We start from the raw sequence: 18,803 nt of genomic DNA, 5'->3' as shown, positions 1-18,803 counted from the left end.
TAAACTTCGGCACCTCTAAACTTCGGTACCTCTAGACTTCGGTACCTCTAGACTTCGGTACCTCTAAACTTCGGTACCTCTAAACTCCGGTACCTCTAAACTCCGGTACCTCTAAACTCCGGTACCTCTAAACTTCGGTACCTCTAGACTTCGGTACCTCTAAACTTCGGTACCTCTAAACTTCGGTACCTCTAAACTTCGGTACCTCTAAACTTCGGCACCTCTAAACTTCGGCACCTCTAGACTTCGGCACCTCTAAACTTCGGCACCTCTAAACTTCGGCACCTCTAGACTTCGGTACCTCTAAACTTCGGTACCTCTAAACTTCGGTACCTCTAAACTCCGGTACCTCTAAACTCCGGTACCTCTAAACTTCGGTACCTCTAAACTTCGGTACCTCTAAACTTCGGTACCTCTAAACTTCGGTACCTCTAAACTTCGGCACCTCTAAACTTCGGTACCTCTAGACTTCGGTACCTCTAAACTTCGGTACCTCTAAACTTCGGTACCTCTAAACTCCGGTACCTCTAAACTTCGGTACCTCTAAACTTCGGTACCTCTAAACTTCGGTACCTCTAAACTTCGGTACCTCTAGACTTCGGTAACTCTAAACTTCGGTACCTCTAAACTTCGGTACCTCTAAACTTCGGTACCTCTAAACTTCGGTACCTCTAAACTTCAGTGTCTCTAAACTTCGGTACCTCTAAACTTCGGTACCTCTAAACTTCAGTATCTCTAAACTTCGGTACCTCTAGACTTCGGTACCTCTAAACTTCGGTACCTCTAAACTTCAGTACCTCTAAACTTCGGTACCTCTAAACTTCAGCACCTCTAAACTTCGGTACCTCTAGACTTCGGTACCTCTAAACTTCGGTACCTCTAAACTTCGGTACCTCTAAACTTCAGTACCTCTAAACTTCAGTGCCTCTAAACTTCAGTATCTCTAAACTTCGGTACGTCGAGCCCCCCCCCCCCCTTCCACCAGATTCCTTTCGATAGCGGCTCTATTTCCATCTGCGTCTCTCAGCTTCAGTCATTATGTGATTGAGTGTGATTATTAACCAGCTTTCCCCCTGATGGATGCTGTGTTTCCATTCGCTAATGAGAGAGCGGCTCACTCTTTCCATCTCTCTGCCGTCACGCTCCCAGGTGAGAGCGTCTTTCCCTGTTGGGTTTGTCGACCTGGATCACACTCAGCACCTGTTTCAGGTGGAGGGACGACTTGTTTCCCTCTTATTGGATTAAAAGAACAAGAATCTCCTATTTCTATTTAGTTCTTTCGACTCAACTACATTCATGTGACGGCTGAAGTTTCTGGTTACAGAGCAGATTTACAGCCAACAGGAGATAAATATAAGTGTTGTGTCTCTAACTATCAGCTTTAAGTCACTCCTCTGTACTCGTAGCTGGACGTGAGAAGTGGGGGTGCTGGTCCTTCCTATCAGGCGTTCAAGTTTGAACTTATATTTATAGATTTCCCCATTTGTGTTATGGTGTTTATTTGTCGTAAATGGCCTGTCAGTGTTTGTTGGAGGATAGGACAGTGTTTCTATAATTGTAGAGGTGCTTTTCAAGTTTTTGATCTGCTGACAGAGAACAGAGCTGCAACGACCGCTATTGTGTGATTGAATGAATACCCCCCCCCCCTGCAAGCAATCGGCTCAAAGTCACCGATATAAGACACCTCATAGAATCCAAGCCAAAACAAGATTAAACTCACCGATCAGCCCGCTAGGCAGCGACTGAGTTGCGGCGATGGACTCAGCAGTGTAGGTGCAGGTAGTGCTGTTAGCGGTTAGCTGTTAGCCAAACACACCGTCCAAAACATTAAAAGTGAGCAGTAGAATCAAAATATGTCAATCAGCTTGAAAGTTGCAACGATATGTTGCTACTGAACGCATCATTGACGACATGTTTCGCTTGTTTTCTGCCAAAATATCTGATGGTTTAGACTCCCACAGGATTGGTTCAGGTTAAAGAAAGATGGTGGCCGGAAAAAGTCAACACTGACTTGAGACACATGTTGACATAATTAACATAAGCAACAATTAATAGAAACTATGATCTTTGATGAAATGTAACCAAAGTCCTTCTGTTGCATAAACCGGAGTCACGTCTGACTCCTGTCTGGTTTCTCTCAACAATATTTGGGAACCAAAGTAGAATATAAACCTAATTTCTTCGAGAAAGGTGAAGTTTAAATGAAGTTGCTCCTCGTGTTCTTTAGTCACTTTGTTTCAGAGATCTTTCAGAAATGAACGTATCAGAATCTAGAAATCCTGTGTGTGTGTGTGTGTGCGTGCGTGTGCGTGCGTGTGTGTGCGTGTATTTCAGCTGCGACCTCTCCATCATTTCATGGCGGCACATTAACCATTCTTAAACGGGACTCTGCCGCTTTCCAAAAACTACCGATCACAAACCAGTGAGCAGCCAGGTTGGCACGGCGGTGTTGCCAGCGGGGGCTCCCCGAGGCTCGCCAGCTCTCCGGCAGCCCTCGCTCTCCTCACCTCGCGGCCACCTCGCTCTCCCCTCGCTCTCCCCTCGCTCTCCCTTCGCTGGCTGCCAGAGGCTCCGGGCGGAAAAAAACCCCAAAACCTGCTGCCACGCTCGCCGAGAGGAAGGGTGGCCTCCAGTTCAGGCGGTGCCGGCTGCCGGCCGGCTGGCCGGCTGGCTGGCGTTGCTGGCTGCAGCAGCATCATCAGCCCTGGCTGCTGCTGCTGCTGCTGCTGATGCTGCTGCCGATGCGTTCCAGGCCTTCGGGTAATTACAACACTTGCCCTTTGAAAGCGAGCCCTTGCGCTGCCGGGCCCCCGTCCTGCTCGGTGTTATCTGGACGCTGTGATCCGAGCAGCCGGGGCCTCTGACGCCCGCGCTGCACCGTCCTCAGGGGAGCCTTTGAAGGGAGCTCTCTCTGTTTTTTTTATTTTTTATTTGTGTGATAGCGGAGCGCCGACATGCCCGGACAAACCTTCTCTTTGTGCTCTTAAGTAGATTCCACTTGTGGCAAACGTCTGAAGTGGCTGCAGAGCGCCGAGGAGCAGCAGCCAGCAGTAATGATGCTTGTGTGTGGCAACCGGCAATCGGCCGGGGTTGCCGGCCAAACTGGCTCCTGTGGCTGAATTCTTTTTGGGGGCCTGAGAGTGTTTGTACAGCGACCCGAGGAGGAGACAAACATCTCCCCAACAAAATGAGTGACAGCGGCAACAACACGCACAAACTGTTAGCTTTATTATTCCTGTTTTTAGCCTCTCTCACAAACACACACACACACACACACACACACACACACACTCGGCTTCACACTCCCTCTCAGGTTTGTGTGTGTTGTTCCTCTCAGTCATTAGCCGGCCGTGGTGTTAGCCTGTCTGCGGCCCGGGGGGAAACGTCATTAAGGCGATATTGTGGACGCTCAGCCAAGGTTTGTTTTTGTCTTTTGGAAAGGGGCCCCGGGTCCCTGGAGGGGCCCCGGCAGTGCTCCTGGGGTCCGGTTTGTTTATAACACTTCTTTGGCAGTTTGGAGGAGGTTGTCACCACAGCGGCACCAGTGGGTTTCCAATGCTAATTGGTCTCCTGGAACTTTCACTAATGGTTCCAAGTAGCTGGGGGAATAAATTATTGTGGCGCGTTCTCTGGCAACAGTGGCGCGTACACATCGATACGGACGCTGACAGACAGAGAGACACAAACACGCCGCTTAGTTTGTGATTTTTCTGTACTTACGAGATCAAACGCTGCGATAAATGATTCATAAAGCGTCTCATTTGGCATTCGCAGCTCCGCGATTTTGACGCTTGTTTGTCAAATGGCAATGTGATTCAGGACAGCATGGGGCCAACGAGGCAGCGGCGTAATTGGACGTCGCGGGGTCATATGCCATATGATTAATGTTTTAAGAATTACCGGAAGATATGTCAATGAGAAAGACGGAGATTATAAGTGCAGATAGCGTTGTTGTTATTAATGACGGATGTCACATTCTCACAGAGCTGCGCCGACGTTCTCTGACATTCTGTCTCGCTGGATGAAACGTGTGAATGTTTCCTCTGAGGCTCGAATGTTTCTCTCATGTAACAGAAGAGTTTATTAATACTCTTCATGGAGAATAAAAGTTTGACAGCGTCTTAAATAGTGAAACCCAGGGTTATGTTATCAGATGTTATACTGATGGATTATTATTACTGATGAATTGACAGGAGTTTAAACAATATAGTTTCGTAACATAATATGTATAATAATATCATACGTTGATTATATTTGTCTGTCTGTGAAATCTCAAGTCACATTCAAACATTTTGATAACTTAAGACTTGACAAAATAAATATCATTAAAAAATGTAAAAAGACTTGCAGCTGGTCACAGGACTTTAATTATTATTATTATCTCCCAAAGATTAAAAATGATGTTGAAGTAAACGTTGAATGTAGCCGGTAAGGAGGTGAAGATAAAAACAGAGAGAAACGTGTAAAATTACAAATTGAATTTAATGGTTCAAATTTTTTTAAAGTATTATTTTTATTTATTTGTTAAATATAGATGAGTTTAGATCTCGACTTGTTCGTCTTCGTTTCCATTAAAGATGTTAATCACAGAGACAAAACAACGACTTAGAAAACCAAAAGGACGATATTTCCCTCTGAGTAGCAAATATAAATGTTTACCTGTACCTGAGAAGTGTACTTTAGTACTTCACTTTGGTAGCTGTACTTTGTTATCAATGTACTTCATTTGCATTAAAAATACTTCAGTAAAACAAGAAAATCAAATAAAAAATTGCTGCTTTAAAAAAAATAATAATAAAATAAATAAAATAAATACAATAAATGAAATAAATGTAGCCTACTTTGCAAGAAATGTACTTTTGTTTTACAAATGTATTTTGTTATAAATCTACATCGTTATAAATGTACTGAGTTATATATATATACTGAGCTATATTTATACTTAGTAACCCCCCTGACTGACTCTGAGCCTCGTGGTGCGTTCACTGACCTCCTCCGGCCGTCGGAGACTAAACGCAGCCCGTCTGAGCATCCTCCCGTCTGTGTGATGGATATTAATGTGCTGGATTCAGTCTGCTGCTGTTCGACACACTGACCCACGACACTCAGAGCCTCGTTTGGCTCCGTCCCCCCCACGGAGCCGAGACAGAAACCCAGCGCTCCCTCCAGATGCCTCCACAGACTCCGGTCCGGTTTAATGTTCGGAGCCTTTGGAGCCGTTTGGATGGAACCGGGCTGCCCTCTGGCTACCTGGACGGCTGCTTTGGCGAGCAGCTGCCCCGTTGGCTGGCTGGTTGTCAGGGGCGATGGCACTGAGGTGTGTGTGTGTGTGTGGGGGGGGGTCCACAGTGGTGCCTCCATTGCTGTGCGTCATCCAACTGTTAGTAACCTTGGTTTGGACTCCACCCAGCTGGACAGAGAGAGTGGAGGGGAAACAGGGCCGCTTTTCAAAATAAAATAATTTTGTGAGACTTTATTTGTTCCTTTATTTATTCTTGTGGTTTCCTAATAATCCCTTGAAACCTTCTTGGAAAGAATGATGTCGTCTGTTTGTAATTTGAGGTGAAATAGAGACAAAGTTCTGATCTAGTTCAGCTTTTAGTTTTGCTGCTTCGAGCTTTTATAAAATTAAGTGATTTATATTTTCTATGTGTTAAAATATGAATACATGTAGCAGGCCTGGGGTTAAATCTGTGTGCATTATTATTGTTAATATTATTATTATTATAGGAGTTTGTTTTCCACCTCTTGCTGCCATGTTTGCTCCTTTTGACCAACAGATACTTTACTGAAGTAAAAACAATTAAATATTAAGTAGAAATATGGAAGTGTTGTTTTCAAAAAGCAGATTGTCTTTGATGCATGATCTTTTATGTTATTATTACTGCTGATGCGTTGATGTGCACATCGTAAAAATCTCCTTCTGTTTCTGATCAACTTTCTCTTGAAAAGCAGAGAATCAGAGTTTTACATCGGCTCGTCTGATTTATGATGCGGATCCTCTAATAACATTATTGCTGCTCTTACAGATTTATTCACTTGTTTTAAAACTTTCAAACAGAAATGACACCATGTGATGAATCATTCTGCAGTTTAATCTCAGACGGTCACTTTTTGAAGCTTAAATGTGAGAACAAAAAAATGTAAACATTCAATCTGTGCAGAAATACGACGTCTGCTCTTCTGTGTTTGTCGATGCTGCGTTAGCTCTGATGCTGCGTTAGCTCTGATGCTACGTTAGCTCTGGTGCTACGTTAGCTCTGATGCTGCGTTAGCTCTGATGCTACGTTAGCTCTGGTGCTACGTTAGCTCTGATGCTGCGTTAGCTCTGATGCTAACGTTAGCTGCTGTACACTACACATGTGTTGACGTTCTGCGTTTCCTTTCTCTCTCTTTTCCAGTCGGTGTTGTGACAAGAAGAGCTGCGGGAATCGCAACGAGACGCCCTCCGACCCCGTCATCATCGACAGGTAGGACCTCACCTGGTCACAGACCTGTCTGTCTCCTCTCTGTGTCTCTGCTGTGTACCTGTCTGTCTCCTCTCTGTCTCTCTGCTGTGTACCTGTCTGTCTCCTCTCTGTCTCTCTGCTGTGTACCTGTCTGTCTCCTCTCTGTCTCTCTGCTGTGTACCTGTCTGTCCCCTCTCTGTCTCTCTGCTGTGTACCTGTCTGTCTCCTCTCCTTCCACACAAACACACTGTTTCAGCTTCACTCGTGGAGTCGGGTTCAGTCCAGGATGCTCCGTTTTATTGATATCTGGCAGAGTTTTTACACATTTGAGTAACTTCTGTGTCTGGATAAGAAGAGAAAAAACTGAATATACCTCCCATCCTGTTTTCTGAAACATAAAGTTCAGACGTTCTGAAAGATTTGTGATGCTCGTGGCGTTCTGGATTCTAAACAGGAAGCTATAGATGCTGACTTGTTCTCCCGAGGAGTCTGTAGAAAGTGTTTTGAACATGTGAAGGAACCCTGAAACACTCTGGGTTCTTGTTTTACAGAAGATAAAGTTGCAGCGTTATTAAAGTATTCATGTTCTTGTTTTAGATCTTTAGCATCTTTCAATTAATCTGGAGTTATTTGACAGTAAAGCTGTCTTTAGAAGAGATTTGTTGGAGTAAAGTTGAATTATTATTATTAATTATCAGCTCTTTGGTTGCTGCCATTTTCCAAATCCTTGTTTTGTGGCGTCTCACTTCTTCCTCACCTCTTCACCTCCGACGAGATACTCGACTGTGTGAATTGTGTAATCAACACCAGTCGGATAAACAACGCTGGCTTGCAGCCGCCATCTTGTTTTTTTTAACAACAAGATGTGACACGAAAAGGCGGAGCTAGTTAGAAAACACTGTGAAAGAGTTCAAGCTGTAAGACTCCCAGAGAGCTGTCAATCAGCGTGTAGCCCCGCCCTAAAGCATCCCCTGCTTTATGGTCTGTGTGACTCTAAATGGACCATAATGTACTAAATGAACATCATGCTGTATTGAATTAAAAGTATGCAGATGTCTCAGTTAGCATCTCTTCTTTAGAGTGAACTCATGAACAACTATCGCTGGATTACTGTGATACTGAAGGAAACTTAAAAACATGACAATTCTCAGGTTCTGCGGCGTCTTTTGTGGATTTATGGATGTTTATTGTGGATGGACTTGAGAGATAATGATGTCCTCAGGAAGTGAAAGTCACACTGAATGATATATAAATATATATATATATATGTGTATGTATGTATCTATATGTTAACAGTGTTAATCTGCTCTATGAGCTGTGTGTTGTTGAGCGCTCACATCAGCCAAACTGCAGTCACTAACTTGTTGTTTTTTAGAACATCTGTATGCATCTGTCTTTCACCTCACCTCACTCCCCCTCCTCACCCACACTTTAATCCCCCCCACCGCATTAAAACCTGTTTTTAGACGATGCAAACCAAACCTGCTGCATGGACTCTGTTCTATATTTTAAATGACTCTTCATCTATTTTTCATCCAATGCCACATAAAAAAAAGAATGAATAAAAACTTCGACAGCCAATCAGACGGCTCCAAAAGCCCCACTTTTTCTGCATCACAATCCTTCATTAAGGTTCGTCCTCGCCGTCTAATCCCTCCGCCCTCGGTGTCCTTGGAGTCGGCGGCTGTCCGTCACAGCGCCCGGCTGTGATTGGCCGGGTCGCAGCGGTGGGAGCCAATGACCTCAGAGGGGGTCAGGAGGGAGAATGGGGGGGGGGCAGTATCATCTCCATGTTGGCTCGTTAGAGAGGCCTTGGACCTCGGCCAGGACAGACACACACACGCACACACACACACACACACACACACACACACACACACACACACACACACACACACACACACACACACACACACACACACACACACACACGTAGAGGTGATACACACTCATATACCGTATGAGTGCAGACACGCTCTCTCTACATATATAAGAGAAAATGTATAAACACATGTTCATACATGCTAGAATGGGAATACATCCTACACTCATACAGTGTACACACACACACACACACACACACACACACACCTACACACACACACACACACACACACACACACACACACACATACACGTTTTTGCTACATGGTGGGGACGCCTGTGTAGAGGTTACGCGTGGGGACCTCATTTTCTGAATGGAATAACGGCATACTTTTCATCACATAAATTTTGTTTTGGTCCTGGGAACCAAAATATCAACTCAAGTATCAAAACTTCTCAAATTTAAAAAACTGAATTTTTGTCTGGTGTTTCTATCCCAGCGGGGACGCTCCTATCATGTCATAATACAAACCACCACCAGGGGACACTGTTAAAAATGTGTCTTTCAAGCCTATATACGGAATTCAAGCCTATATAAGGTATTCAAGCCTATATAAGGTATTCAATGGAGGGTAAGTTTATAGAAACTAGAGCTTTATTTAAAAAAAAGAGTTGTTTCTGTATTATATTTTGTTAATTCATTTAATATTGCATTTGTGGATTCACCATTAAATGTTGTAATTGTATAATGACTCATCTGTGTATATTGAACTCCACTCAATGTAAATGTCAGATCAGAATCAGAAATGTTCAAACTTCACAGCTTTATTTCAAAGTTCTGTGCATTTTTCAGATATAGTACACTGAATATTACAGTTGAAAGCATTACAGTTTTGATACTGTGATATTCAGTGCTTTGTATTTCAGTTGAAAAAAAAACCTACAAATGATGGAGCTGAATATCACAGTATCACAACTGCAATGCTCTCAGCATAATATTTCAAAGTAGTATTTCACTTGCAAAACAAATACTGAACTTGACTACTACAATACTTAAATTGTAATTCTGTAAACATTATTTCAACACTTACTGTTTCAAAACCTTTCAATGCCTCACAACTGTTGTGTACAACTTCTATTACAACTGCACTGCAATGTACACTTTTTAAGTGTAGTGAAATGGTTTTAAATAACAAAAAATACAACGAAAATATGTTTGTGTATCACAAAATAGATTCGTACAACTTTAATGCCGTAACGCAAATATAAATATTCAAATATTTAACAAAGAAAACGAGGAATGTCAAAGAGAACAGGCACGATTATGAATTCCTCAAAAAAAACAAAAAACCTGTTAAACCTTCCATTTGACAATATTGAACAACGTCCAGCAACAGAAGTGCATAAATGTCCAGCAAAGATTGTACCTGTAGTCTTCCATCTGAACACAATAGTGCACAAATGTAAAAGCTTACCTTTCTTGCAAAGACTTTCGCTTTAGTGCATCAATTCGGTTTTTTGTGTAAAATTTCACTGCCTCCCACCTCCTTCCTTTGAGAGCTAGTGGTGACGTCTGAATGCATTCCAGGAACCTTCCAAGATCTGATGTGGTCCATGAGTGTTTTTTCCACAGCCTGGATTTCGTCGTTGGTCCACTTCTGTTTTTTTGTTTGTGATGACCCTGAATAAAATGAGACAGTAATTTAATGTTATTCAAAAACCAGCAAGTACTGAGGCTATAATGTTGTATCGATCTTGACTGTAGCAGTACACAAAATACGAGTAGAACAACCTGTAGTTGCAGTAACATAAGTATTTGGAGCAACAGTGTCTAATACAAAAATAGAACTCGCAGCAGAAATATAGACGGTAGTTGCAGAAGTATGAACAAAGACACGGTTTACTAACACTAGCTTCAGTATTACATGACACAAGTGGAGTACTTCATTTAAAACAACTGGTCATTGTCCATTTAGTCCAGAGGACATTATGTGATTTAGGACTAGATGAGATCTACTGACCTGAACAAATGAGTCCTTTACATAGATGATTCTGAATTCAATATACTGGATGATGTGAAATTATATTTCCTTACGTAATGATGCCAGTTACTTTAATATGGTGTTTCATTAGCCTCAAAACCTGGGCACACAAAAACCAGGTGCGTGATAGAAACGCACAGAGTAATATTGAAAGTTAAAGTATACTCACTATGCAGAATGGACAAAATAATATATTTATAGTAGGCTGAAATCATTGGATAATAATTATCGATGCATTAATGAATGTATCACTTTAATGTTGCAGCTGGTAAAGGTGGAGCTCATTTGAACTACTTAATACACGTATTAACTAAGTTACATACTACATAACGATACATGATAGTTTATTAGTTTATTTCTATTTTGGATAGGGAATCTATAAAATGTATTCTCATGTCAGTGGACTCACTAAATAACTTGATCCTAGGTGAGAAACTGAAAAACTTTGAAAAGATTACCTTTTTTTGTGTGTGATTGACCAGAGGCCTCTCCAACCAGCATCTTTTCATCCAAACTACCTATTAAAACACAAGCAAAACTGAGAATAACAGACTTTCAATTAATTTCATACATCCAATCAAATAGTGTCTACAATCTGTTGGTGCCCACAGAATAAACACTCATGTGGTATTTTAAGGAAACTGTATTAGGGAAAGTGATTGGAAATAAATCAATAAATAATACAGGCAAGGTAAAAGGCATGCAAATGATTAAGGCTAGCAATGTACCTGGACAGTGTGTGCTTTCTTTCCAAGAGAAATATTTTATCAGAAATTTTCACAATCCTCACATTTACTCGAAATATTACCTTTGGCTGGATGTGGATCATCCTCATCACTGTACTCAGAACTTGATAGAGGTTCTCTTTTGTCTCTGAGCATTTGTCTGTTGAGCTTAAAAAAAGAAAGGATTAGACTTGGATATTCTTCATTGTAAAATCACAAGCATTTAACAATAATAAATGTCAAGACAAAACAATAGACTAAAACTAGGCAACATGTTTAGAAAAGAAATTGAGTGCTGGGCTCTTAGGTTTATTTTCCTGTGCCTTTATTTGAGATGCGAGACGTTAGCTCAAAAGACTTGTGCTTTGTCTCGTAGTGGCACTTCACATTACCGCTTTCAATAATCATCACAGCCTCTGAAAATATTACCCTGATTCCTGTAAACTGACAGATGTCATGGCCCTTTTCATGTTAGAATGTGAAGTTTTGCAAATAAACTTACAACTCCACTGTCGGTTCTCATGAGCTCTGGAACACTTGTGTCCTCATCGACATCAGCTGGAGTGGGGTCAAGAATATCGGTATTGTCACTGGACCGCTGGTGTTCTTCCTGAAAAACAAATCATTTTTTTGTAATGTTTAGACAGGCTCCCAACCTACCAGTCTGCCTACCTATCAGTCGACCTACCAGTCTACCTACCTACCTACCAGTCTACACTGTTTTACATAAATAAAATAATACACAACCAAACAACAAATACTACAACTTATATTTCATCAGACATTATGAATAAGTGGCTGCAGTGCAAACTATTTAATTTATCCTTGTGGGAAACACTGTCGTAATAATGGAAGTCTAATATGTGTGATTAACTAGCTGTAGTCTGTAAGAAATTAATTACTCTAGCATTGTTTTGATTTCTGTTCGACATTCACAGTCGAGCAGGTTAACTGTCAATTAAGAACCCAAAGAAGATGACATATCCTACCTCGTTGGTCTGTTCAGGGTTAAAGCCATCTGTCACATCAGCGCCTGCAAATATATTAGAGGATAGAAATGTTAATATGGTTTACGATGAACTAATAACTTCAACATCATCTTTGATGGGTCAAAATGTGTTTCATTTGCGTCTAGACTATTTTTAAATAGTTATATGATTTAAACCCTGAGAGTATGATCAGTTTGGGATTGAAACCAATAGACTCCCTGAAGTATTCAGTATAATATTCTCCACTATTACAAAAGACTTTCTCAGTATTTCAAGCTGCAGTGGTAGAATTTTGTGTAATTAAAATTGTTGCCTGAGCTGCTATTATTACATTTTGACTGAAATTAAAAGTAATTTGTTCTGGTCTTATAGGCTGCATTATAGTAAGGTGATCTACTTATTTCTGAAAGTATGAGGCTAAATATTCTACTTCAATACCCATGGTTATTTTAATTACAATATCTGCTTACATGTGAAGAAATACTTTTTTTTAAAGTTAACCTTGACTCAATATGTCAAATATGTCTCTTTGTTGAGCATAATATTCACGTTCTGTGGGAAAAGATAATGATGATAAAATATAAATTCTAAACAATATCTAAATATCATTTTGTGACTAAAAAAGCCCCACGATGTGTAAATTATCCATTTGTAGTTAACTGTAATTAGTTGTCCAGCCTTCCGTTAACAGTAGGCTGGTCTCAGATCGCATACCTGCAAACTCATGAGTGAAAAAGGTGACAAGCCCGAAACAGTGAACAGTGTGATGAGAGGACATGTGAGCCCTTGTTGCTGTAGTTCATCTCCTTGGAGCAGAGGCTACATTTAGCCTGAATATCAATGTGTTAAAACACTGTGACAGCAGGAAGCTGCACTCACGTCTGTTCAGACCTCCACCTTTATCCAGACCCACCTCCACCTTTATCCAGACCCAGCTCCACTCACAGCTCTGTTAGCTGCACATGCTAGCTGCACATGTTAGCTTAGTGTTAGCTAATATTAGCTGTCCATCTCGGTTAACTTCCAGCACATTGCAACAGCTCTTTTTATATGGCAGTACATGTACCAACATTAGGAGCAAGGACAATAATTAAAAACTTACCATTTCCATCCAGGTTCCACAGCTAGCCCGTCAAGTTACATGTGTGTGGAGCCGCTCGACAGTCTGAGGCAGTGAGTCACCTCTCCACGGGCGCATGCACTGATGGGGGAGGGGCCACGCCATGGTCCCCATGATGATGGTAAACGTCAGGTTTTGTGTAATGTCAGCAATGAAACTTAAGGTACTTTACACAGAACATGACATTGACTGTCCCCACCGTAACCTCACCCATCCCCCACTCCTTCGGTCACGATCAGCATGAGGGAGCTCTGAGGCTCGGCCTGGTCTGCAGCCGTTGTTAATAACTTAGACAGGTAATAGTAATTACTAAAACGGAAGGATTACATAAAATACCTGCTTAAGTTGAGACTTTATTGCTCAACTATAATTTAGTATAAAGTATGTAAAAAAAAAATTCAATTAAAAAAGGACATTGAAATGAAACAAGTATTTCTAATGAAGTTAAGTAATAGAAGCATTTTTGAACTATTGAAAAAATTATACAACCATTGATATTCATAAAATAGAAACTACAACTATTTACAAGCCATTGTATTCAACAGAAGTATTTATATGTGTATTTAACTAACATATTATGAAAAGACTGTTAATGATGTGTACATGTTGCTGTTTCTGTTGGGTGCAATAAAAACACTTGTAAATGGCTTTTTATGCTAAAGTTCACATATGATGGACACAAGAGGACCCTCTTCAAGGTACAATTAGATTCAAGTCATTAGCATGCTGCTAACAGGAGATAGCATTCCAGAGGGTCTGCAGATTTTTCCGCAATATTTTCCTATTCAAGTCATCAAGGGGAATGTTGCCAAGCAATTTCCCATCAAATTCAACCATGTTGTGAGAAGTTATGATTATTTGAAGGATGGGCCAGTTGGTCATCACTTTCCATTAATTTTATCCTGGCAAAATCCCCCATTCAAATGTAGGCCAATTCCCTCCTCCCGCGCAGGCATGCTAAGTGCTAGGGAGTACCATCCAACTTGAATGTGCCTCATTGGGGCCTGTCTACAACATATTAAAAAAACAGGGCTCTGACATCTTCCGAAGTAAAAGATGGTCTGATCTCATCAAGAGTACGACAGGGTGTACAGCTTAGGGACATGTACCCCATGCTGAAGTCTGAGTTTGATACAGGCAAAAATCAGTTCCGGATAATCTAGAGGGATTTTTTCCAGGTGGTCCTATTGTAGGCCTTGTCCACAATGTGTGTGCACAATCTGGGGGTTCTAGGACCCATATTTGAGAAATTATGGCCATTCTTGCATATGCCAAAATATAAGTGAATAAAGCCCCAATTGAGCCCAATTAAGCCCTTTGTGGCTGTTTTTGGGGACCTTAACTTGCAGCTATGAGGCCCAGATTATAGGTGTGTAATGGTGACGAGCCCCTCTTTGAGGCAGAAAGGGATTTAAAACCCTACCCCTTTTTAAAGTATAAAAAGTTTGAGAAAAGACTGGTAAAATCTGGATTGTGACCACTTTTTAATATTGATCAATTTTAAAACACTTGTCAATGGCCTTCTTTGATGAAATTCACATATGATGGACAAAACAGGACCCTCTTCAAGGTTCAATTGGATTCAAGTCGTTAGCATGCTGCTACCGGAAGTTAGCTTTCCCAAGGTTCTACAGATATCTCGCTTTAGATTCTGCATCACCTTATCACAGGCGACTGATTTATGCAAAAATCAGGCAGTTCCAACCTTTCACTACGATTTAATGGCCCGTTTCTCACTTGCCAAAACAGGCCGAAAGATGAGGTCATACGCCTCAATTTTGACTTTTGGGGCTGTTTTTGGGGACCTTAACTTGCAGCTACGAGGCCCAGATTATAGGTGTGTAATGGTGACGAGCCCCTCTTTGAAGGAGAAAATGAATCAAATCTCTACTTTAAATTAAAGTGGACATTTTGAGAGAAAAGACTGTTGAAGGCCATGTCGGAACATAAGTGTCATCTGGGTAGAGACATCCATAGTTCACTATGGGAAAAGTGTTTGGAATGTCCCATTGAGTTTTATACCATTTAACGATGGGGCAAAGATGGAATGACTGTGAAAATTTCACGGTCCTAGCCCATTGTTTTATGGGGTAATTAGGCCAAATAACTTTAAAATGAAGAAAAATGCCATATATTACTACGGGAAAAGTGTACCGAATTTCCTATTGATTTTCATACCACGTGGTTTGTGGCCAAGGGCCGACTGACTGTGAAAATTTCAGCGTGCTAGCCCATTGCTTTCTAGGGGTATTAACTGAACGTCTATTTAAGCCAAATAAATGCTAAATGCCATGAATCACTATGGGAAAACTGTACAGAATTTCCCGTTGATATTCAGACCATTTCATCTTGGGGCAGAGGTTGACTTAATGTGAAAATTTCAGCCTCCTAGCCCATTGTTTTCTAGGTGTCTTTAGGCAGAATTGAGTCAAAAGGCCGTAATTTCTACGTATACGGAGTTTACCATAGCAGAAAGTGTACCATCGCAGAAAGTGTATGGAATTTCCCCTTGATTTTCATACCACATGGTCTTTGGCCAAAGGTCGACTGACTGTTAAACTTTCAGGGTCCTAGCCCATTGCTTTCTATGGGAATTTGGGCCGAGTTCGGTGAGAAATCCATAATTCACTATGGGAAAAGTGTTTGGAATTTCCCCTTGATTTTCATACCACATGGTCATTGGCCAAAGGTCAACTGACCGTTCAATTTTCAGGGTCATAGCCCATTGCTTTCTATGGGAATTTGGGCCGAGTTCGGTGAGAAATCCATAATTCACTGTGGGAAAAGTGTTTGGAATTTCCCCTTGATTTTCATACCACATGGTCATTGGCCAAAGGTCGACTGACCGTTCAATTTTCAGGGTCCTAGCCCATTGCTTTCTATGGGAATTTGGGCCGAGTTCGGTGAGAAATCCATAATTCACTATGGGAAAAGTGTTTGGAATTTCCCCTTGATTTTCATACCACATGGTCATCGGCCAAAGGTCGACTGACCGTTCAATTTTCAGGGTCCTAGCCCATTGCTTTCTATGGGAATTTGGGCCGAGTTCGGTGACAAATCCATAGTTCATCCAGTTCACCCAGTTCACCCAGTTCACCCATCTCACCCAGTTCACCCATCTCACCCAGTTTACCCAGTTCATAATATCCCATCAAATTCAACCATGTTGTGAGAAGTTATGACTAGTTGAAGGATGGGCCGTTTGGGTAATCACTTTCCATTCATTTTATCGTTCAAAATGCCCCATTCAAATGTAGGCCAACTGCCCCTCTTCCCGCGCAGGCATGCTAAGTGCTAGGGAGTCCCATCCAACTTGAATGTGCCTCATTGGGGCTTGTCTACAACATATTAAAAAAGCAGGGCTCTGACATCTTCAGAAGTAAAAGTTGGTCTAATCTCACCAAGAGTGCGACAGGGTGTACAGTTTAGGGACGTGTACCCCATGCTGAAGTCGGAGTTTGATACAGGCAAAAATCTTTTCTAGATAATCTAGAGGGATTTTATTCAGGTGATCCTATTGTAGGCCTAGTCCACAATGTGTGTCCACAATATGTGGGTTCTGGGATCCATATTTGAGAAGTTATGGCCATTCTTGCATATGTCAAAAAATCCACTAATATAAGGGATTAAGGCCCCAATTAAGCCCTTTGTGGCTGTTTTTGGGGACCTTAACTTGCAGTTACGACGTCCAGATTATAGGTATGTAATGGTGACGAGCCCCTCTTTGAAGGAGAAAAGGATTCAAAACTCTACCCCGTTTTAAAGTATAAAAAGTTAGAGAAAAGACTGGTGTAAACTGGCTTTCGGCCACTTGGGAAGATAAGTGTCATTTGGTTCGAATCCTTTCTGTTGGGTGAAATAAACACAGTCCATTTCCAATTGATATTCGCACTATTTAATCTGTGGGCAAAGGTTGACTGGCTGTGAAAATGTCAGGGTCCTCGCCCGTTGTTCTCTATGCGAATTTAGGCCGACTTATGTCAAAAATCCTTAGTTCACTGTGGAGAAAGTGTTTGGAATTTCCACTTGATTTTCATACCACGTGGTCTTTGGCCAAAGGTCGACTGGCTGTGAAAATTTCAGGGTCCTAGCCCGTTGTTCTCTATGCAAATTTAGGCCGACTTAGGTCACAAATCCATAGTTCACTATGGAGAAAGTGTATGGAATTTCCACTTGATTTTCATACCACGTGGTCTTTGGCCAAAGGTCGACTGGCTGTGAAAATGTCAGGGTCCTAGCCCGTTGTTCTCTATGCAAATTTAGGCCGACTTAAGTCAAAAATCCATAGTTCACTATGGAGAAAGTGTATGGAATTTCCACTTGATTTTCATACCACGTGGTCTTTGGCCAAAGGTCGACTGGCTGTGCAAATTTCAGGGTCCTAGCCCGTTGTTCTCTATGCAAATTTAGGCCGACTTAGGTCAAAAATCCATAGTTCACTATGGAGAAAGTGTATGGAATTTCCACTTGATTTTCATACCACGTGGTCTTTGGCCAAAGGTCGACTGGCTGTGCAAATTTCAGGGTCCTAGCCCGTTGTTCTCTATGCAAATTTAGGCCGACTTAGGTCAAAAATCCATAGTTCACTATGGAGAAAGTGTATGGAATTTCCACTTGATTTTCATACCATGTGGTCTTTGGCCAAAGGTCGACTGGCTGTGAAAATTTCAGGGTCCTAGCCCGTTGTTCTCTATGCGAATTTAGGCCAACTTAGGTCAAAAATCCATAGTTCACTATGGAGAAAGTGTTTGGAATTTCCACTTGATTTTCATACCATTTAATGAATGGGCAAAGCTTGAATTTCTGTGAAAATGTCAGCCTCCTAGCCCATTATTTTCTGGGGAAATTAGGCCAAATAAAGTCAAGATAAAGTCAAAATGCCATAAATTACTACAGGAAAGGTGTACGGAATTTCCCATTGATTTTCATACCACTCAATCTATGTGGAAAGATTTAATTACTGTGAAATGGTCAGCATGCTAGCCCATTGCTTTCTAGGTATTAACTGAACGTCTATTTAAGCCAAATGAATGCTAAATGCCATAAATCACTACGGGAAACTGTACAGAACTTTGGAAAATCGTAACTCGGCAGTCCGGAAGGGCGGGACAAAAAGTCAGGGTTTTTATCCTTACCCCAATGCAATGTTGCTCCAAGTTCTTCCTATAGTATATATATAGTGTTGTGCGCAAGAGAGTTTTATCCTCAGATTCCATGCATTAGATCAGAAGGTCACCACGGGAATATTCAAAGTAAGAGTTAAAAAATGAGGCCTGTAGCCACCATATAGCTAGTTGTTACAAAACAACTTACAATGAGCTTTGCTAGCTACAAGGGGTGCCACCATAGAAATACATTTTACGGTTTTCCGTGGTCTATTGAAGAGTTAGTTGTTATAATGACAACGCACGTCTGTGTGGCTAAGTGTTGTTGCAGCTTGGAAGAGAGCAGACTTAGCTCCAGAGACAGATGGCTAGCTACTGAGCTAGGTAGCTTATCTTTCTCCTGAGCAGGCAGGGAGTTATTCCATTATTTACATGTATCACAGGCTTTGTCTGACCTTTTGTTTCTTCTGGAAATGTTTGCCCTGTAAAATCATACTAAGCATACTTAAGCACGGTGCAAAAACACTGGCACTGCACTGTTATGAATTG

At 41.5% G+C, this 18,803-nt stretch overlaps 1 protein-coding gene and 1 long non-coding RNA gene across 2 annotated transcripts in view; one reads left to right on the top strand and one right to left on the bottom strand.

Annotated features, from left to right (window-relative positions):
* Positions 1 to 18,803, top strand: part of LOC306777937 (transcription factor COE3-like) — a 124,239-nt gene that overhangs the window by 26,162 nt on the left and 79,274 nt on the right. The window contains exon 6 of the mRNA XM_079269243.1: positions 6,402 to 6,470. Within this exon, the coding sequence (XP_079125369.1) occupies positions 6,402 to 6,470 (69 nt within the window). The remainder of the gene's footprint in view (positions 1 to 6,401; positions 6,471 to 18,803) is intronic.
* On the bottom strand, positions 9,691 to 11,655 carry LOC306777838. The gene is made up of 4 exons (XR_013772013.1): positions 11,543 to 11,655; positions 11,124 to 11,208; positions 10,774 to 10,833; positions 9,691 to 9,954 (listed from the first exon to the last, which is right to left on the bottom strand). It is a non-coding gene; the product is annotated as an uncharacterized lncRNA (long non-coding RNA).

The sequence above is a fragment of the Melanostigma gelatinosum genome, assembly GCF_949748355.1.
Source record: "Melanostigma gelatinosum genome assembly, chromosome: 5".
NCBI lineage: Eukaryota > Metazoa > Chordata > Actinopteri > Perciformes > Zoarcidae > Melanostigma > Melanostigma gelatinosum.
Note: the sequence above shows the minus strand (reverse complement) of the source record. Positions and strands in the feature narration are given on the sequence as shown.